The sequence below is a fragment of the Neurospora tetrasperma genome (genome assembly GCF_000213175.1).
Source record: "Neurospora tetrasperma FGSC 2508 unplaced genomic scaffold NEUTE1scaffold_81, whole genome shotgun sequence".
Taxonomy (NCBI): Eukaryota; Fungi; Ascomycota; class Sordariomycetes; order Sordariales; family Sordariaceae; genus Neurospora; species Neurospora tetrasperma.
Genome location: NW_009799179.1, coordinates 7,528,778 through 7,544,105, shown reverse-complemented (window position 1 = coordinate 7,544,105; position 15,328 = coordinate 7,528,778). Strand labels below are relative to the sequence as shown.

The 15,328-nt window shown below is 45.1% G+C and overlaps 3 protein-coding genes across 3 annotated transcripts; 2 read left to right on the top strand and 1 right to left on the bottom strand.

Annotated features, from left to right (window-relative positions):
- Positions 1 to 5,612: 5,612 nt before the first annotated feature.
- Positions 5,613 to 6,958, bottom strand: NEUTE1DRAFT_92381 (uncharacterized protein; the record flags this gene model as incomplete). Its single annotated transcript, XM_009858561.1, has 3 exons — positions 5,613 to 5,675; positions 5,743 to 6,465; positions 6,587 to 6,958. The coding sequence occupies 3 exons, from the start codon at positions 6,833 to 6,835 to the stop codon at positions 5,613 to 5,615; spliced, it is 1,035 nt and encodes a 344-aa protein (XP_009856863.1).
- Positions 6,959 to 9,172: 2,214 nt separating this feature from the next.
- NEUTE1DRAFT_53848 (uncharacterized protein) lies at positions 9,173 to 10,782 on the top strand (the record flags this gene model as incomplete). The annotated part of the gene is made up of 6 exons (XM_009858560.1): positions 9,173 to 9,349; positions 9,425 to 9,579; positions 9,650 to 9,846; positions 9,940 to 10,257; positions 10,319 to 10,415; positions 10,485 to 10,782. 6 exons carry the CDS (start codon positions 9,173 to 9,175, stop codon positions 10,780 to 10,782), a joined length of 1,242 nt encoding a protein of 413 aa, XP_009856862.1.
- A 395-nt stretch (positions 10,783 to 11,177) lies between these two features.
- Positions 11,178 to 13,226, top strand: NEUTE1DRAFT_92379 (uncharacterized protein; the record flags this gene model as incomplete). Its single annotated transcript, XM_009858559.1, has 1 exon — positions 11,178 to 13,226. The coding sequence occupies one exon, from the start codon at positions 11,178 to 11,180 to the stop codon at positions 13,224 to 13,226; it is 2,049 nt and encodes a 682-aa protein (XP_009856861.1).
- Between the last annotated feature and the right edge of the window lie 2,102 nt (positions 13,227 to 15,328).

The following is a 15,328-nucleotide window of genomic DNA, read 5'->3' as shown; positions in this document are numbered from 1 at the left end:
GGTGGGCTTTTGGTTACCTCGACCCTGATGTTCTCGAGTGGAATCGGATGGGAAGTCAGGGCCGTTTTCTTCGTCGCTGTCCTTACCGAGAAGTGGAAGGAGAGGTGGCCGTTCATTACCGTGGGAGAGGATAAACCGTAGGGGTGATATGTGGGCGAAAGTGTGCCGGTTGACCCAGATAGGGAATTAGAACATCAAATGACGTTACATTACGGTAGTCGTTGGATAAGTCGATCTATCTTTCCCACACTCAATCGCCTGTGCAGTCTTGGCAAGAGGTGCGTGCGTGCATACACACACACACACCGCACTTCTATATTGTACAACTTCGTCAAAATTTATTATTTAATAACAATTTCTAGATTATTTTAAAGCTATTTCAATGTACAAAGTAATTAAAATACTAGTAATTAATTAAATCTATTACAATAATGCCTCCCAAAGCGATTTTTAATTTAAAACCCGCCGGCGTAAAACGCTCCTATACTTAAAGCGGCGCGCTAATAGTCTACTTCGATAAAGATTAAAATAAGGAAGATCCTAGTCTAATAATTTTATAATACGCCTCCTCCCGCCCTAGAAAGAAGAGTTATAAAGTCAAATAATTTATTAAAATTATTTTTAAAATTACTCCGCCTAAGAAGAAGATTACTTTTATTAAGACTACCCCTAAGAAGACTACTATTAAGAAGGGGAAAGCTCCTATTAAAGATCCGGCGCTAGAGTTAGAATTAGAGTTAGAGCCGCCGTTATCCCCCTTTAAACCTATAATACCTACTAAAATTTTTAGTAGCGAAGAAGACTCTAGTAACAATAACGAAGTCGAATAATAGCTCCCCATCTATTTTACCCCTAAAAAGTAGATTCTCAATACTTTATTTTATTTATTAGATAATAATAATAGCGAGATAGCCTCCCCAATTAAATTAACTACTTTAATATTACTAGTCTAACCCCGCGTTACCCGTAAGCCGGCTATTCTAATACTACTACTATATCCTAAATACCTTAAATTAATATAAATCTAATTTAATATAGTCGGTTTATATATTACTGCTAACTATAATAAATTACTTCCTATTAAAGATTATAATTTATTTAAAGAAGTTAAAGTTAAATAAAATAATAGCGAATTCTACAAGTAGCGGTTTAGGATAATATTATTTAGAGAGATTAAATATTTATAGTAAGGTTATATATAAAATATTATTAATAATAATATAGCCGTAGGGATAAAATAATTAATTTTTTAATATAATATTACTTATATTACCGCCGCCTATAATAACCGCTACGCCCAGGTTATTATTTATAATAAGACTATCCCTAGGAAAGAATTCTTTAATAGGTATAGCAATTTTAAGTATAAAATTATTATAAAATTATATTTCTATTATATTAGCTAAAACTATTATTTTATTATATTATTCAAATTTCGGTTAACCGACCCGCCTATTAGTAGAATCCCTATTACTCTATCCTCCCATAATAGTATACCCTCTATTCCTACCCTATCTTATAATTTAGTTAATCCCTTTATTACCCTATAAACGGCTAATATACTATTATTATAAGGGTTACGGATTCTAACTAGTACTAAAAAATCTAAGTGTATTATAATAAATACTATACTAATAGAAGTTAAAAAGAATTTAGAGGAGGACTAGTAGCAAGAGGAGCGTATAGAGGTAAAACTATATAGTATTGTATACTAAGAACTAGTATAGGTATAGGCGTACAATTTTAATTATAAGTATAAGAATTATAATAAGGCTATTAAATATTAAATATATTATATTATTAACAGGAGTATAACCTACTATAACTTTAATATTAAAGATATAGGTAAATAGGTACGTGCAATCTCGTTAGGGAAGGCTATAGTAATTAACCCGCCCGGTAATTTATTACAAAAGATACTAGGTAATAAAGTAGTAACCGCTTCTAGTACTAATAATAGTAGTAAATATAAAGGAGGAAGTAATAATCTACCGGTTAATATTAATATTATTAATAATATTAATAGTAGTAATAGTAGTACTAATATAGAGATTATAAATAGTCTATTATAAGTTACGCTAAGGAGAGATAATTTTAGAGGTTTATACTAACTATACCCTTTTCCCTTATACCCGTTATACCCGTTACCCTACTAATATTTCCCTCCTTACTTTTAATTTCCCTAAATTCAATTACCTCCTCTTTATACCGCCGGCGGCTCTATAACTAATTTAGTAATTGTAGGTAGTTATAATTATAATATAATAGGTACTTTCCTCCTACTGGGTAAAGTAGTAATTATTAATTCGTATACGCCTTCAAATTATTTTACTACTATATTCTATAGGCACCCGACCGACCGCGAGACTCTTACTATTAAGCGTGCTAATATTAATCCTTCTCCTATTTCTATAGCGATTATAATTTTTATTTAGCTATCCGTACCGCTATTAATTGTACTACTATTAGTAGTAGACGAGGAGGACGAGAGTAAAGGGATTAGAGAATTTCTAGTAGAGGCTAGAGAGTTATTTATATTATATTTATTTATACTTTCGACTCTTAATCTTCATTCATTATTATTACCCTCCGCCTTATTTAATTAGCTAATTAAAGAAATTATTACTAAATTCTTTAAAGCGTTCTATAAGCGTTACTATATTGGAACGTTAATTAAAATAATATTAATATATAGAATTCTAATCGTTTTGAGGAATAAGTTTTAGAATAAAGAGGCGCCGCTTAATATATTTACGCTTAGAGAATAGCCGGCAAAGTAGTTTATAAGGCTAGAATTTAACTATAACTTCTATACGGTATTTAAAGACAGTATTAAAGATTTCCTTAAAATTAAATATACGGTACTAGTAATATAATTAAATTATAGTAAATATACTTTCTAACCCCTATTACTATAATTTAATCAATTAGCGTATATTTTAGACCTCTGGTTTAATACTATATTCGAGTATAGCGTTGTTAGAACTCTCGTTTTTATAGCGGGCAATATTATTATTAATAGTCCTAGTAAGGGATAACGATATTACAAATTAATTTATAGCGAAAGAGGGGGGTTTCTAATATTTTAGTATTATTATATAAATAAATATAATTTCTAGCACTTTTAGTACTTCTAGTATTTCTAGTATTTTTAGTATTTCTAGTATATAATTCAATTTAATATATATAAATCCATCTCTTCCTTCTATACTCTCTACCGCCGCCTAAATATAGTACCCGTCTCTTTATATTCGATTAGTTCATTAGTATATAACTCCCTATACTCTTTATTAATATTATTAAATTAATTTATTATTAGCTTTACATTCTTAAAATAGCTACGGATCTATTATATTCTATACCCTACATCCTACGTTAATTGCTTAAGGAACGTAATAAAGTCGTTGTTTAATATTTTATTATTACTTTCGTTACGATATATCTTTTTAAATTACTATTTAAAGTTACTAAAGTATACTTCGATAGAGTTGAATTCGGGAGAGTAGAGTAGTAAATATTATAATAGAACCCCCTTCTAATTATATACGTGCTGGAATTCGGTACGAGGGTATTAATTAGTATTATTTATTACTAAAATATTATTACAACTAGGAAATAAATTTATTTTAGAGAGTAGGTATTTTACTATTTAGTCCTAAACCCTAGCTAAATTTATTATACCTCTAAATACTAATATATTAAATAGTCTATTTACTATAATAATTAGAAGGAGATAATACCATATACTACGAATAAACTTATTTAATATTATTATAATAGTACTATAAAGTACCTAACTAATATAATAAACACTATCCCTTTAATTTGTACTAAACTCGTTATAGAATATAAATATCTTTATAATAAATAAAGAAATCTTTAATATCTACTTAGCTATTAATATAGGGGATTATTATAATACCTTTATATAGATTTACTTCTTCTTCTACTTTTTCTATCGAAGGTGCCGCTATACAATTTCGGTTGAAACGTATACGTTATACTCATTAATTAGAAAGATATAAATTTCGTCGAAGTATAAATCGGGTTTCAATATAAAGAGGTTTATAATTTCTTTTATAATATTAATTATAATTAATAAAGTATAGGGAGTAATATAGTATACGCTATACCTCAAGCGCCTATATAGGAAGCTTTCTAGTATTTTAGGGAGTTCGCATTAGTAGAAATACTTTACTAATATCTGATAGAGTATATTTATATTTCTATATACTCTTTACGCTTATACTAATAATCTTAGCGACGTCGTTAGAATATTCGTTATTTACTAACATTATTATTATTAATACCTTTTAATGGGTATTAGGGTAGCGTACTATATTGACAACGGTTTAAAAGACAATGTAAATATTAAAATAGACAACTGTACAATGTAGAGCATTAAAATATCGACTTTTTATACCAGTTTTGGCCAGATTTCAATATTAAACGATCGAGTTGAATCGTGTAAAGCGATGTCAAATAGCCAGATTTGTCAAATGCGGTGTGTCTGTGTGTGTGTGCACGCACACACCCCGCCAAGACTGTACAGGCGATTGAGTGTGGGAACTGTTGTTGGTCACTTTAGAGCCCTGCTTATCAGTTGGAACTTTCCGGGTGAGATGCAACCACGCGATGTGGTTACACCGACAGCACCACTGGCAGGGTAGATTGGAGACCTGTTGGACTTCGAATGGTTATCGAAGCCGGTTAAAACGCACCCATTGGTTGATATCGAGTTACGTTGTCTATCTGTACGAACGATTCGGTCTATATCGCATGGTGTAGAAAGAAGATAACGCTGCCAGTGGCCATCGGGTCTTGTCCTGATCCACGGAGGAGTCGGCCGGCCTGACCCGTTTTGTCAATTCGATCAAATGAGTTCGTTGAGAGTAGGTAAGTATATCTTTGGGTAGGCTTGTCAAAGAGCCTTTCCGTCCACGGCTGTTGTCGTGTAAAACAAGTAGCGCATGGTGCTAGTACTAGGCGTGACATGAGTCTGTGTCTCAAATTGACGAAAGATGGAGGAAGGATAGAGAATGGAAGGAGGTCATAAGTGGAGATAGTCAAACAGGGCTGCTGCCGACGATGCCCCACCTTTCTGCACGTGCTCGGCAACGTTGCGTCTTGGCATTCCCTGTTACTTGTACCCCAGCAGCCCAGTCAACTTCCACCACATCCAAGGGTCCATCCACAGAAGCACGACATACAATCAGATACCTCCGTCTCGAGTACCACATTGGGGAAACGCTCTTTGTCTGCGGTCCCCGCATTCTGAATCAGACAGAGACAGGAGAATCTATGTCTTCGAGGACACAGGCGTGCACAACTCCACCGGGGCGGGATCAGAAGCGCAGGCCGGGCGACAGGGAGTGGGAAGCCTATGACGAGAGAAACAAGAAAGCGACGATGACCAACCCTGCGGCTGCGGGCGAGAAAGGGTATAGGACCATCGATGACAACTTTTGTCCAGGAGAGATCAATACGACGGTGTTTCGCTATCGAAAGACCAGTGGTGCTGCCTACTCGCAGATTATCCATCTTGCTAGCCCGGCGGCAAGATCCAAAACCAAGTCTCCTATGAGCAAGTTACCCAACCAGTTAATATGACCCTACGAGGTTGGGGCACACTGCGAGTAATAGGGAGGTGAGACAGCCTTGCACGTGTATCCGCTCTGTCGGGTTCACCATTGTCAGCACGAACTTCATCCACGCCTTCAAGAAGAGAAGAATTTCACTTACCGCGCACTGCGTGCAGCCAGAGTATCCATCACCACCACACTGTCCATACGCAGCAACTGCACAAGCGCCCGGCGCACTTGGACTACCCTCACCACCACTCGGCTCGCCCACCTCGGGGGCATTCCCATCCGACCCGCCACTTACCGGATTTCCACCCGGTGCCACCGCCGACGGCGAACTCCCCACCTTACAAGTCGACTCACACCCGGTACACCCGCTCCCCGCCTGCTTCGTCACACCCCCCGCTACAACCGCCGGCCCCGGCGCCACATAATTACTCACCACCGCATGAATATTAATCTGAATGCCGGGATCACTGGCCCTATACGCCCCCGGAAACTTGACCGTCGCATAGTTCGCGCTGCCGCCCCCTGAAACCGTAATCTGATAACAAGACATATAAAACTGCGCCCCGCCACTCTGGCCAGCCGTATGCAACGCCAGCGCCTCGGCTCTTAACAAGTAATCGCCGCTGGGCAGGTCCTTGGGGATTGGCACGTCCATTCGCCCGCAGCAAGCATTCAGATCGCGCGTGCCCCAGTTGTCGTCGTCACCTACGCGCCCGCCGGAATTTTTCGACCATGCGTCGGAGAAGATCTTGAACCACCCGCCCGAAGAACCGTCGGCGGTGGAGGCGTCGGAAACTTTGGAGAGGTAGATTTGCACCGGACCCCAGTGGGCGCCGCCGATGGCTTCGGAATTGCAGGAGCGGTCGCCTGGTTGCTGTTTGGGGTTTAGAGGTTTGGGTTAGTTATATGCTAGGTAAGAAAAAGTTGGAATGGAGATGTGTGGCTGGGCTGATACCTGAAAGGAACAGGAGGGCGTTTAGGGAAGTAGAACTCACCTGGTGCATCTCCACCGTCACGGTCCCGCCTGCTTTGACGGGGCATTTCCCACTAACACCCCTCGTACCGGCATTGCACACAAGATCTCGGCTTCCCACGTTGGTAACGGGGGAGTTGGAGGTCGGAAGGCGGTTACAGGTGGAGCCGTAGTCGACGCCGTCTACCCAGAGTTGTTGGAAGATGGCGTGGGCGATTGCATCCCTGGCAGCTAGTCCGGCGGTCAGGACGACTAAAAGTGAGGACTTCATGGCTGGTAATGGAATGAAATGGTTGAGCAATGACTCGAGTGCGATGGTGGCGAGGATCCAGCTACTGCGATAGAAAAAGAGGCACACGAGTGGACTGACGCAAATATAAGGGCAAGCCCGCCTACCACACAAGGGGAGAGAGCCAAACCCCCTCTTTATTGCCTACGTCTACGTTGCCTCTATGATTCACCAAGTCACGGGTACTATTTCTCTCAATCACAGCCAAAGCAATTAAGGTCCCCACGAACGCAATCCCGAGCCACATCGGCATTTGGGCTTAAACGCCCGCATATGTTGCCTGGGTCTTACTCCGATGATATCTGAGTTCTCTACCCTTCTGCACCCACACAGCAAGATGGCGAATGGGGCTCCAAATTCCGTGTGACAGCATCTCATCCACCGGGAAGCAATCCACGTACAAAGTACTTCCAATCCAGGTATGGGAGACACTCGACGAGCGTGTGTATATATGAAGTCGAAAATATGATCACTAGACCAATATATCGTTACTTCCAAAGGACAAGATTGGTCCTGCCATCAGCCTGGCAAAAGTGCTAAGTTGTTTGATATGTGTGCTGTCATTTAACCGGCAGATTGATGCCGCCTTTCGGGTCCCATTGGAGATAAGCAGCCCGTGAGCAACATATGAGCGACATGTTTGCTCGGGAGGAAGGCACCTGCAGTTTTGCTTCGTCTAGCTTTCTAGGTGACATATTTTCATGTTATGTACCTTAGAGATGAACTCAAGACTGGCGTAAATGGATTCGTGATGGAGATTGTCCGTTTGAGGGCGTGAGTGGGTGTGTCTGAACTGATTCATGTGTGTCCGAGTAAGTGGCTGTATGTGCCGAGCCGTGTTGATGAGTCCATGGAAGCAACGGAGGAGAAATGACATGGGTAAAAGAAAGAAGGAGGTCGGCGATGCTCGATCTCATGTAGAATTCAGCAAGCTGCCAGAATTGAGGGTTGGGTTGTGGTACGCCGGGCATGGAATCTGTATGTTATACCTTATCTTCTCTGGGGATTGAGGTCGGTTTCATTGTGGATCTTATTCTTGGGTAGAGGTAGCTGGGTTCCGGTCTCTGTCAAGGGGACAAGGGCGGTCTCGATGCAGTGGCGATGAGGATGAGTACAATCTGCCGGAGTTTACACTAAGATAGACTGGTGAAGGCAACTGTGAATGGTCGAATAGGAATAAACGAAACATTTTTGTCAAGTTGTCGGAAGTTGGTAAGTGATCTGGAATATCCAGGTGCTTTAGATCTACCTAGAAGATTGGCTGAAGCGGTTAACTCATTGGGCTGGAGGAAGGTCACGGTGAGGAACAAAACAAAAGCTTTCTACAATATGTGACAGCGTCACATACGAGTTATTCGTGACCATGCTTAATAGGCCGTAAATCTTAATACGATCGATGTAATGGTTAGCTTCAATCCTGGCTTCCGACCCCGAAACCCGAGATCAATTCCATGATTGCTGTGTTAATACCTCGCTATTCATTCTACAAGCATTTGTAAGACACAGAGAGGTATTATTTCACCTGCAACCGGCTAGAGGTATACACCACCAAAGTTTAGCCAGCCAATCGCTCAATCGCCGATCGGCATAACTTCACCTTCGCCAAACTTCACGTATCGGAGTCCATCTCTTTCGTATAGGGCTAGGAGTATAGGAGAGCCTGCTAGCCCAGGGCTGTTGAGAGACGATGCCAGGTTGGAAGAAGCCGAGATATGTGGGGGTCAAGATGGGGAAGCGCTGACCTAGTACAGTCCAGAGCTGGTTTGATCGTTAGCTCGAGATCTCGGGTCAGGTTTCCCGGGTATGTTTATCCGGCCGGGTATTTCTATATTTCATTGTGGCTCTGTGGTTAACATGTAGTTTCACCTTGAATATGCTGTTTTTGATGCTTATTTCGTCAATCTCGGATTCTGATCATGCCTTTCAGATCCGTGCTGAGCCTTTCATTTTGTCATTGTGAGATATAGGACAACTTGGGAGGGATAGGGCCCAATATAGCAAGAAATATCAACTTAACAAACAAACCAGCCTTGGACTGTAGCTGAGGACAAGAACGACAAGCGAAGCCCAACAAGTTGATGATCATCGTGTGGTGGTTCCACAACTTGGCAGGGGACCAAACGCCATAGATTTAGCCGGTGCGCGATGGCGATGACGGTGTCGGCGGTGAACTGAAGCTTACCTACACTTGACCGAACTTGATCGAGGAAAGTACGATTGACTTCCATAAATACTTGGTGATCATACACCGTCGAAGACTACATACCGGACTGATCTTATTGTTCCATCACATACCTATTCATCATCAAGTTCATCACCATGGTCCACGCTCGGCGTACGTCTCTCGCGCCCCTCCTCTCCGGGGCGACGGCGTTGCTCCTGGCAACTGCCACTGCCCAGGGCAACAATGTTCCGGCTCAGGCACAGGTCATCAACCAAAAGAGTTTCAACGTTCTGGGGGACGTGCCGCCTCCTACTGTAGCCAATTATAGTACTGTACGTCTGCCAAAATGAGAATCGCCATGTTTCGACATGCTCCCCGCTAACCTGTCACACCTTGTGCGCGAGCAGCTCTTCATCCCGCCTGGAACAACAAAGGACTCCCTCTTCGAGAAGCCCTTCCACATTTACGATGAGGAGTTTTTGGATATTATTGGAGCTAACCCGACTCTTACGCTTCTTAAGTCATCGGGAACTAACCCGATGTTTCATGAAGCTGCTGTCTGGTAGGTCTTTACCTGAACTATGCTGTAGGCAAGATAACTGGCAACAAAAAACTGATGGTCAGGATTTTAGGGTCCCGTCCACGGATGACGTCTTCTTTGTGCAAAACGCGGGTGATCCCGCCGCCGGCACTGGGCTCAACAGGTCGGCCATCATTCAAAGGATCTCGCTTTCCCAAGTGACGGCTGATGTATCGGCGGAGAGAAATGCCACTGGCAAGGTCGACGTTCACTTGGCCGTAGCGACTCCTGCTATCATCAACCCCAATGGTATGTCTTTTATCCACAAAAAGAGAAGTGATCAAAGGGATTGGGTCAAAGGGGGAAAAGAGGGAAACAGTGTGATACTAACTGCTTCATTAGGCGCAACAAACTACAGGAACAGAATCCTTTTCGCCGGCGAGGGACAGGGCAGCAGAGTTGCTCCGGCGCTTTATGTCATGTCTCCAAATGCTCCTTATAATGCCACGGTCATCCTGGACAACTACTTTGGCCGTCAGTTTAACTCCATCAATGACGTTGCAATCAACCCGCGCACCGGAGACATTTACTTTACCGATACTACCTACGGCTATGTTCAGGATTTCCGGCCCGAGACTGTCATTCAAAAGCAGGTTTGGAGATTCAACGAGACATCTGGGGCTGTGGCCGTTGCGGCTGATGGGTTTAATATGCCTAACGGTAAGCGGATGTCCCGTCTATAGTTCTTCACTGGAGGGAGAGGGCTAACCTATGATACCAGGCATCACCTTCTCCCCAGACGGCCAACATGCCTACGTGACCGATACCGGTGTCATCCAGGGCTTCTTCGGGCGTAACTCATCCTTCCCATCGAGCATGTAAGTTCTGCCATCTTTGTCGTCTAGTCGCCAGCCAACAACTGCTCTGACATTGCATTTCACACAAAGTTACCGCTATGACGTTGAAGAAGATGGCACCTTCTCCAACCGCAAGACTTTCGCCTTCATCGCGACTGGTGTGCCGGATGGCGTTCACGTCGACACCAAAGGTAACCTGTACGCGGGCTGCGGCGACGGCGTGCATGTGTACAACCCGTCCGGAAAGCTGCTCGGAAAGATCTGGATCGGCAGCACGGTCGCCAACTTCCAGTTTGCTGGAAAGGGTCGGATGGTGATCCTTGCGGAAACGAAGTTATACTATGCCACGTTGAAGGCCGAGGGGGCGTTCCCTGGTCAGCTTTATTGAGGAGAGTGGTATGCATTTTTTATAGTTAGTGTCTGTTAGCATAGAGCTCAATTGAAATATGGCATCAGTGCAGAACCGTTAGCAATCACACTAGAACGTAGCATGTACGCATGCTGTTGTGTAATCCTACTTGTACATACATACAAGAGGATGGAACCCCAGAACCCAAAAGGCTTGGCATTGCCACTTACCCAGAAACGGGAACTGCGACGACGAAACACATCCTGGTGTCTTGAATCTTCCTCTTGTCCTTTGAGCTCTTGCAACTTCGTCCGCAAGCTTCAAATCAACCACGTCCGCTCTTCAGCCTGGATCCTGCTCGCGCATGCCCGTGAAACAGCTTCTAGTAGCGTTGTTTTTTGGCTGGAGAATACAAGGGCGGCTAATTGTGCAAAATGGCCAGCAAAAGAACACAGCCTCTGGTTGCCTACGACGATGAATCCGACTATCATGACGAAAGCGATCACGACAACACCGAATTTCTGCCGCACGCGAAACGCCGACGACTCAATCCTCATTCCGTAGACGACGACATTGCCCTGCCGGCCAGGCGGCCGACGCGCGTTCAGCAGCCCGACTCTAACCCTACACGTAATAGCATATCCCGCGATCTACTCTCCTCTCTCTCAGACGAGCTGCTCATTCGCATCCTATCGTTCCTTCCACTCCAACACCTCCTCGCCGTCGCCCCAGTGTCGCGCCGCTTCTACCAGCTCGCTGGAGATTCTCAATTATGGAAGGCGTTATACTACGCGCGCTTCGTGCTACCGCGCGCCATGAGGATACCGGGATTCAGAGACACCGCGGCCAGTGGTGGCGGTACCGGCCACAAATTGCATTACTCGGGCAGAAGGACACTATGGGCTGATGGGCGACGTGGTGGACTTGTTCAAGCAAAGAAGGAGGAGGGAATCAAGACTGGAAGCAAGAGGAGGAGAGACGAGCAAAGCACTTTCGACAACAGCGGACTAGGCGTAGAAGTCGACGGACGGTCACAAGAGCGGAAATGGGAGCCTGTTAACTGGAAGAGGCAGTATAAGATCCGATACAATTGGTCGAGGGGCAAATGCGCGGTTGAAGAGCTGAGGATAGGGGGTACGGCGGACACGACGCAAGAGGGAAATCATCAACAACAGGAGCGAAAGGTGCTCGTAAAAGTGGTCGAAGGGATTGCGATCACCGCGGACAAGGTGTCGGGTTTGCGCACATGGGATCTGAAGAGCAGACATCTGCTGGCGCAAGTGAGTCTCTGCGAGGACGGGCTGGACTCTACGCCAAGCTGTATTGCTATTGACGACTACGAGTTGGACCACGGGATGTTGGACGTGGGAGTGGGTTTCCTTGACGGGAGTTTTGGGGTTTGGAGGTTTTTCAGTGGCGAGAACCGTCTTGTAAGGCGGTACAAACACGAAAAGTCGAGTAATGGGGAACTCGTTGCGATGGCCCTATCGTATCCCTACCTGTTGACGGCCACGGCAGCGGTATTGGTATCGCTTTATACCTTCGAGGTACCCCAGCAGCCACCGGCAGACCAATCGGCTCAGAACTCGGGGGCGGGTGGCGAGGCGAGAACGATGACAGAAGCGGGTGGTCCAATGGAGGAGAAGTCGGGTGCCTCTGAACACGATACCGATACGCTTCCAGCGCCATATTTGCTCACATCACTCAACTCTTACTCCTCGAGACCTCCTCTTGCACTATCCATACGAAAGATGGCTTTGACAACCGTCGCCTCAATAGCTTACACTTTTCCCACTCGGAGGGGCTGGTCCATCGGTCTTCAGGACATGCACATCCGCGCCCCAAGTACAGGCGTCAAGTCCGCTCCCGACATCACTACAACAAAAACAGCATACACCATGCCGTTAGACACTGGCAGTGGGCTGCAAGAAACACCAACAACACCCTTACATGAAATTGTTGCTAGATCTCGAGAACCGGATAGCCCATCCTCGCGAACCCCTCCAGTTACAGTCGGGCCTACGACACTTTGCTACACTCACCCTTATCTTCTCGCCACTCTGCCTGACAACACCCTTGTGCTGCACATGTGCACATCAACCGCCTCGTCGCTGTCCATCTCACGTGGTATTCGGTTATGGGGCCACACATCGGGAATTAGCAATGCCGAGATAACGGCGCGGGGAAAGGCCGTTAGTGTCAGCTCGCGGGGTGAAGAGATGCGAGTCTGGGAGCTGGAAGGACGGTCAAGCGGAATTGGCAGCCGAAGCATCGAGATTAAACCCGGTCCTGCTGCCTCAAGTGATAACAAAAGCGGCTCGGCTCCTCCCAGCGGCGGCGGCCTTGCATTGGACAACAAAGAAGATTTGGAATACGATTGGGATGAACGTAGGAACTGGGTGGGATTCGACGATGAAGTGGTCATTGTGTTGAAAGAGAAGAGAGGTGGGGGCGAGAGTTTGATGGTTTATGACTTTACCTAGTTGCTAACAACTCTCTTCGATGCGCAATCCGACACACCTCTCGCCTGAATTGCCATTCTCTGCAGGCCATTTCAAAGCCTCTGGGTGTTAGAAAGCTCGATTGTCGAGATCAGTCAAGGACCTCCAACAACATCCCAAAACACCAAGAAGCGAAGTCTGGCCCCACCGCACTCAGCCCACTGGACACAACATTGCGTTAAACAGGGACATTGCCCAGTACAACCCGCGACTGAAGGCGCCGATCATACAACAACCTATCCCGCATGTTTCGCAGGAGTGGGCTTATTGGCGGCGTACACGACGCCCTGCTTTACCCTGTGATACATGTCGCAGAAGACAATTAGGCAGCCTTATCCAGGAACAGGCAGGTGTATGGGGGACCTCGTGCCTCTGACGTTCTATCTGGCGTTCCACTCAAATGCGTGTGTCATGGCTCGGCATATTGACAATATGGATCATGGTATGGCCCCTTGGCGCGAAGTTTATAGAACCGCCAGCAATATGACCAGTACGGACAACAAGGGAGACCCTCTAGAAGCTTCTTGAACACGACCAAACCAGGATGGTTACCGGCAACCTAAACCTCGATGATTATTATATATACGGGAGGCCTCCCAGACTTCCGTGGTAGTGGCAAAAACCAGACGCGCGGTCCTCAGCTTATCTCTTCTGGTAAATTTCAGTCCCCCTTCACCGTGGCTTCCGGAGTCTTCTATTACACTGCACACATCCATTGGCTCAACCATTTGCGTTGCGTCGAGCCTATTCCATTCTGTGTGTCACTCGCTTGCCCATCGGGTTAGTCAGTCACACACTTCTGTACCGCAGCTCCCCAGTTTCGCTCCAGGTTCTCGGTGAACCGCGTGGAGAAGAAGAACGGTCGATATGTGATTTGGTCAAGAGGTTGACTAGTCGGCTTTTTGGGCGGTGGTTGAAAGCGGTAAACCGCCTCCTGCGAAAGTTTGAAGATGACCGACACCTCCCCAACATGACCGAGCTTGGTCAATGTGTAAGCAGGCCGATGGCTGCCTAGCATGTGGAGGACAGGCGTATACTTTGAGGGACCTGGAATCAGATGGTAGACCTTGTCCTCTCTCACACGCAGACACAAGATACCAATGCATTGGAGAAAGGTAATAAAGACAATCACTCCCTGGATTTACTCCCACACATAAAGTCTACATGGGCCATAGTCATTGTAGAAGATACCTAGCCTGATGGCTACAGTCATCGCCAGTGTCCCACAACATCGATGAAGCACTCACTCATCCAACATCATACCTACCGTAAAAGATGTCGAACATCGGATATCAGGTCCAAGAAACCTTCCCTAGAACCGGCTACATATCCGTCATGTTCAAGCAGTCTGAGCAGCGTACCTGCATCAAAATTGGGATTTTCTACAAAAGACTCAAATGGTTACAGTCTGTTTCGCTGACTGTGCATGAAGCATCAGTATGTACCTAGCCGAAGCAGGATGTGGGAAAAATAACTGCAACGGGGTTTGTTTGTCCTTCGTTCGGCCTGTGTGCATTGCATTTACCTTTGCACATGACCTGCTTCGGAGTTACTTGGTGAATATTTCGCTGACCTAAAATCCGATGTCCGCGAGTTTCGGTGCGGTACTGCATGCCTGGCAGATTACCGCACCCAGCAGCTACCTACATAGCGCATACGTGCCTCCTCCGCCGGCGCGACCTGCTCACTCCCGTCGACATGCACATCTGCACAGGTATGTTGTCAAGCTTCCGGCTTAGTCGATGTGTAGGTAGGCCAATCGGTGCGGTCGCGATGCGATGCGATGCGATGCGTATTTCCCGGGTTTGTTGAAGTTCCATTGTTCACTTCGGCTGCAGCAACGGGCATGGCATGGTACATGTACATACGGTTTTGCAGTATCCTCACTAGGGAATGATATCGCGGAATAGACAGTCTATGTTTCATTCCTTGGATAACTGATAAAACGTGTAAGGAAAAGGAGGAGAGAGTTCGGAGAAGATGACCATTTCAGTATCTATGATTAGGCTTTGGAGTGGGTATATTGGCACTTCTGCTGAGTCTCTTTGGCATGATTCAGCATATAGCGCCAGTGGTTTAGTGGT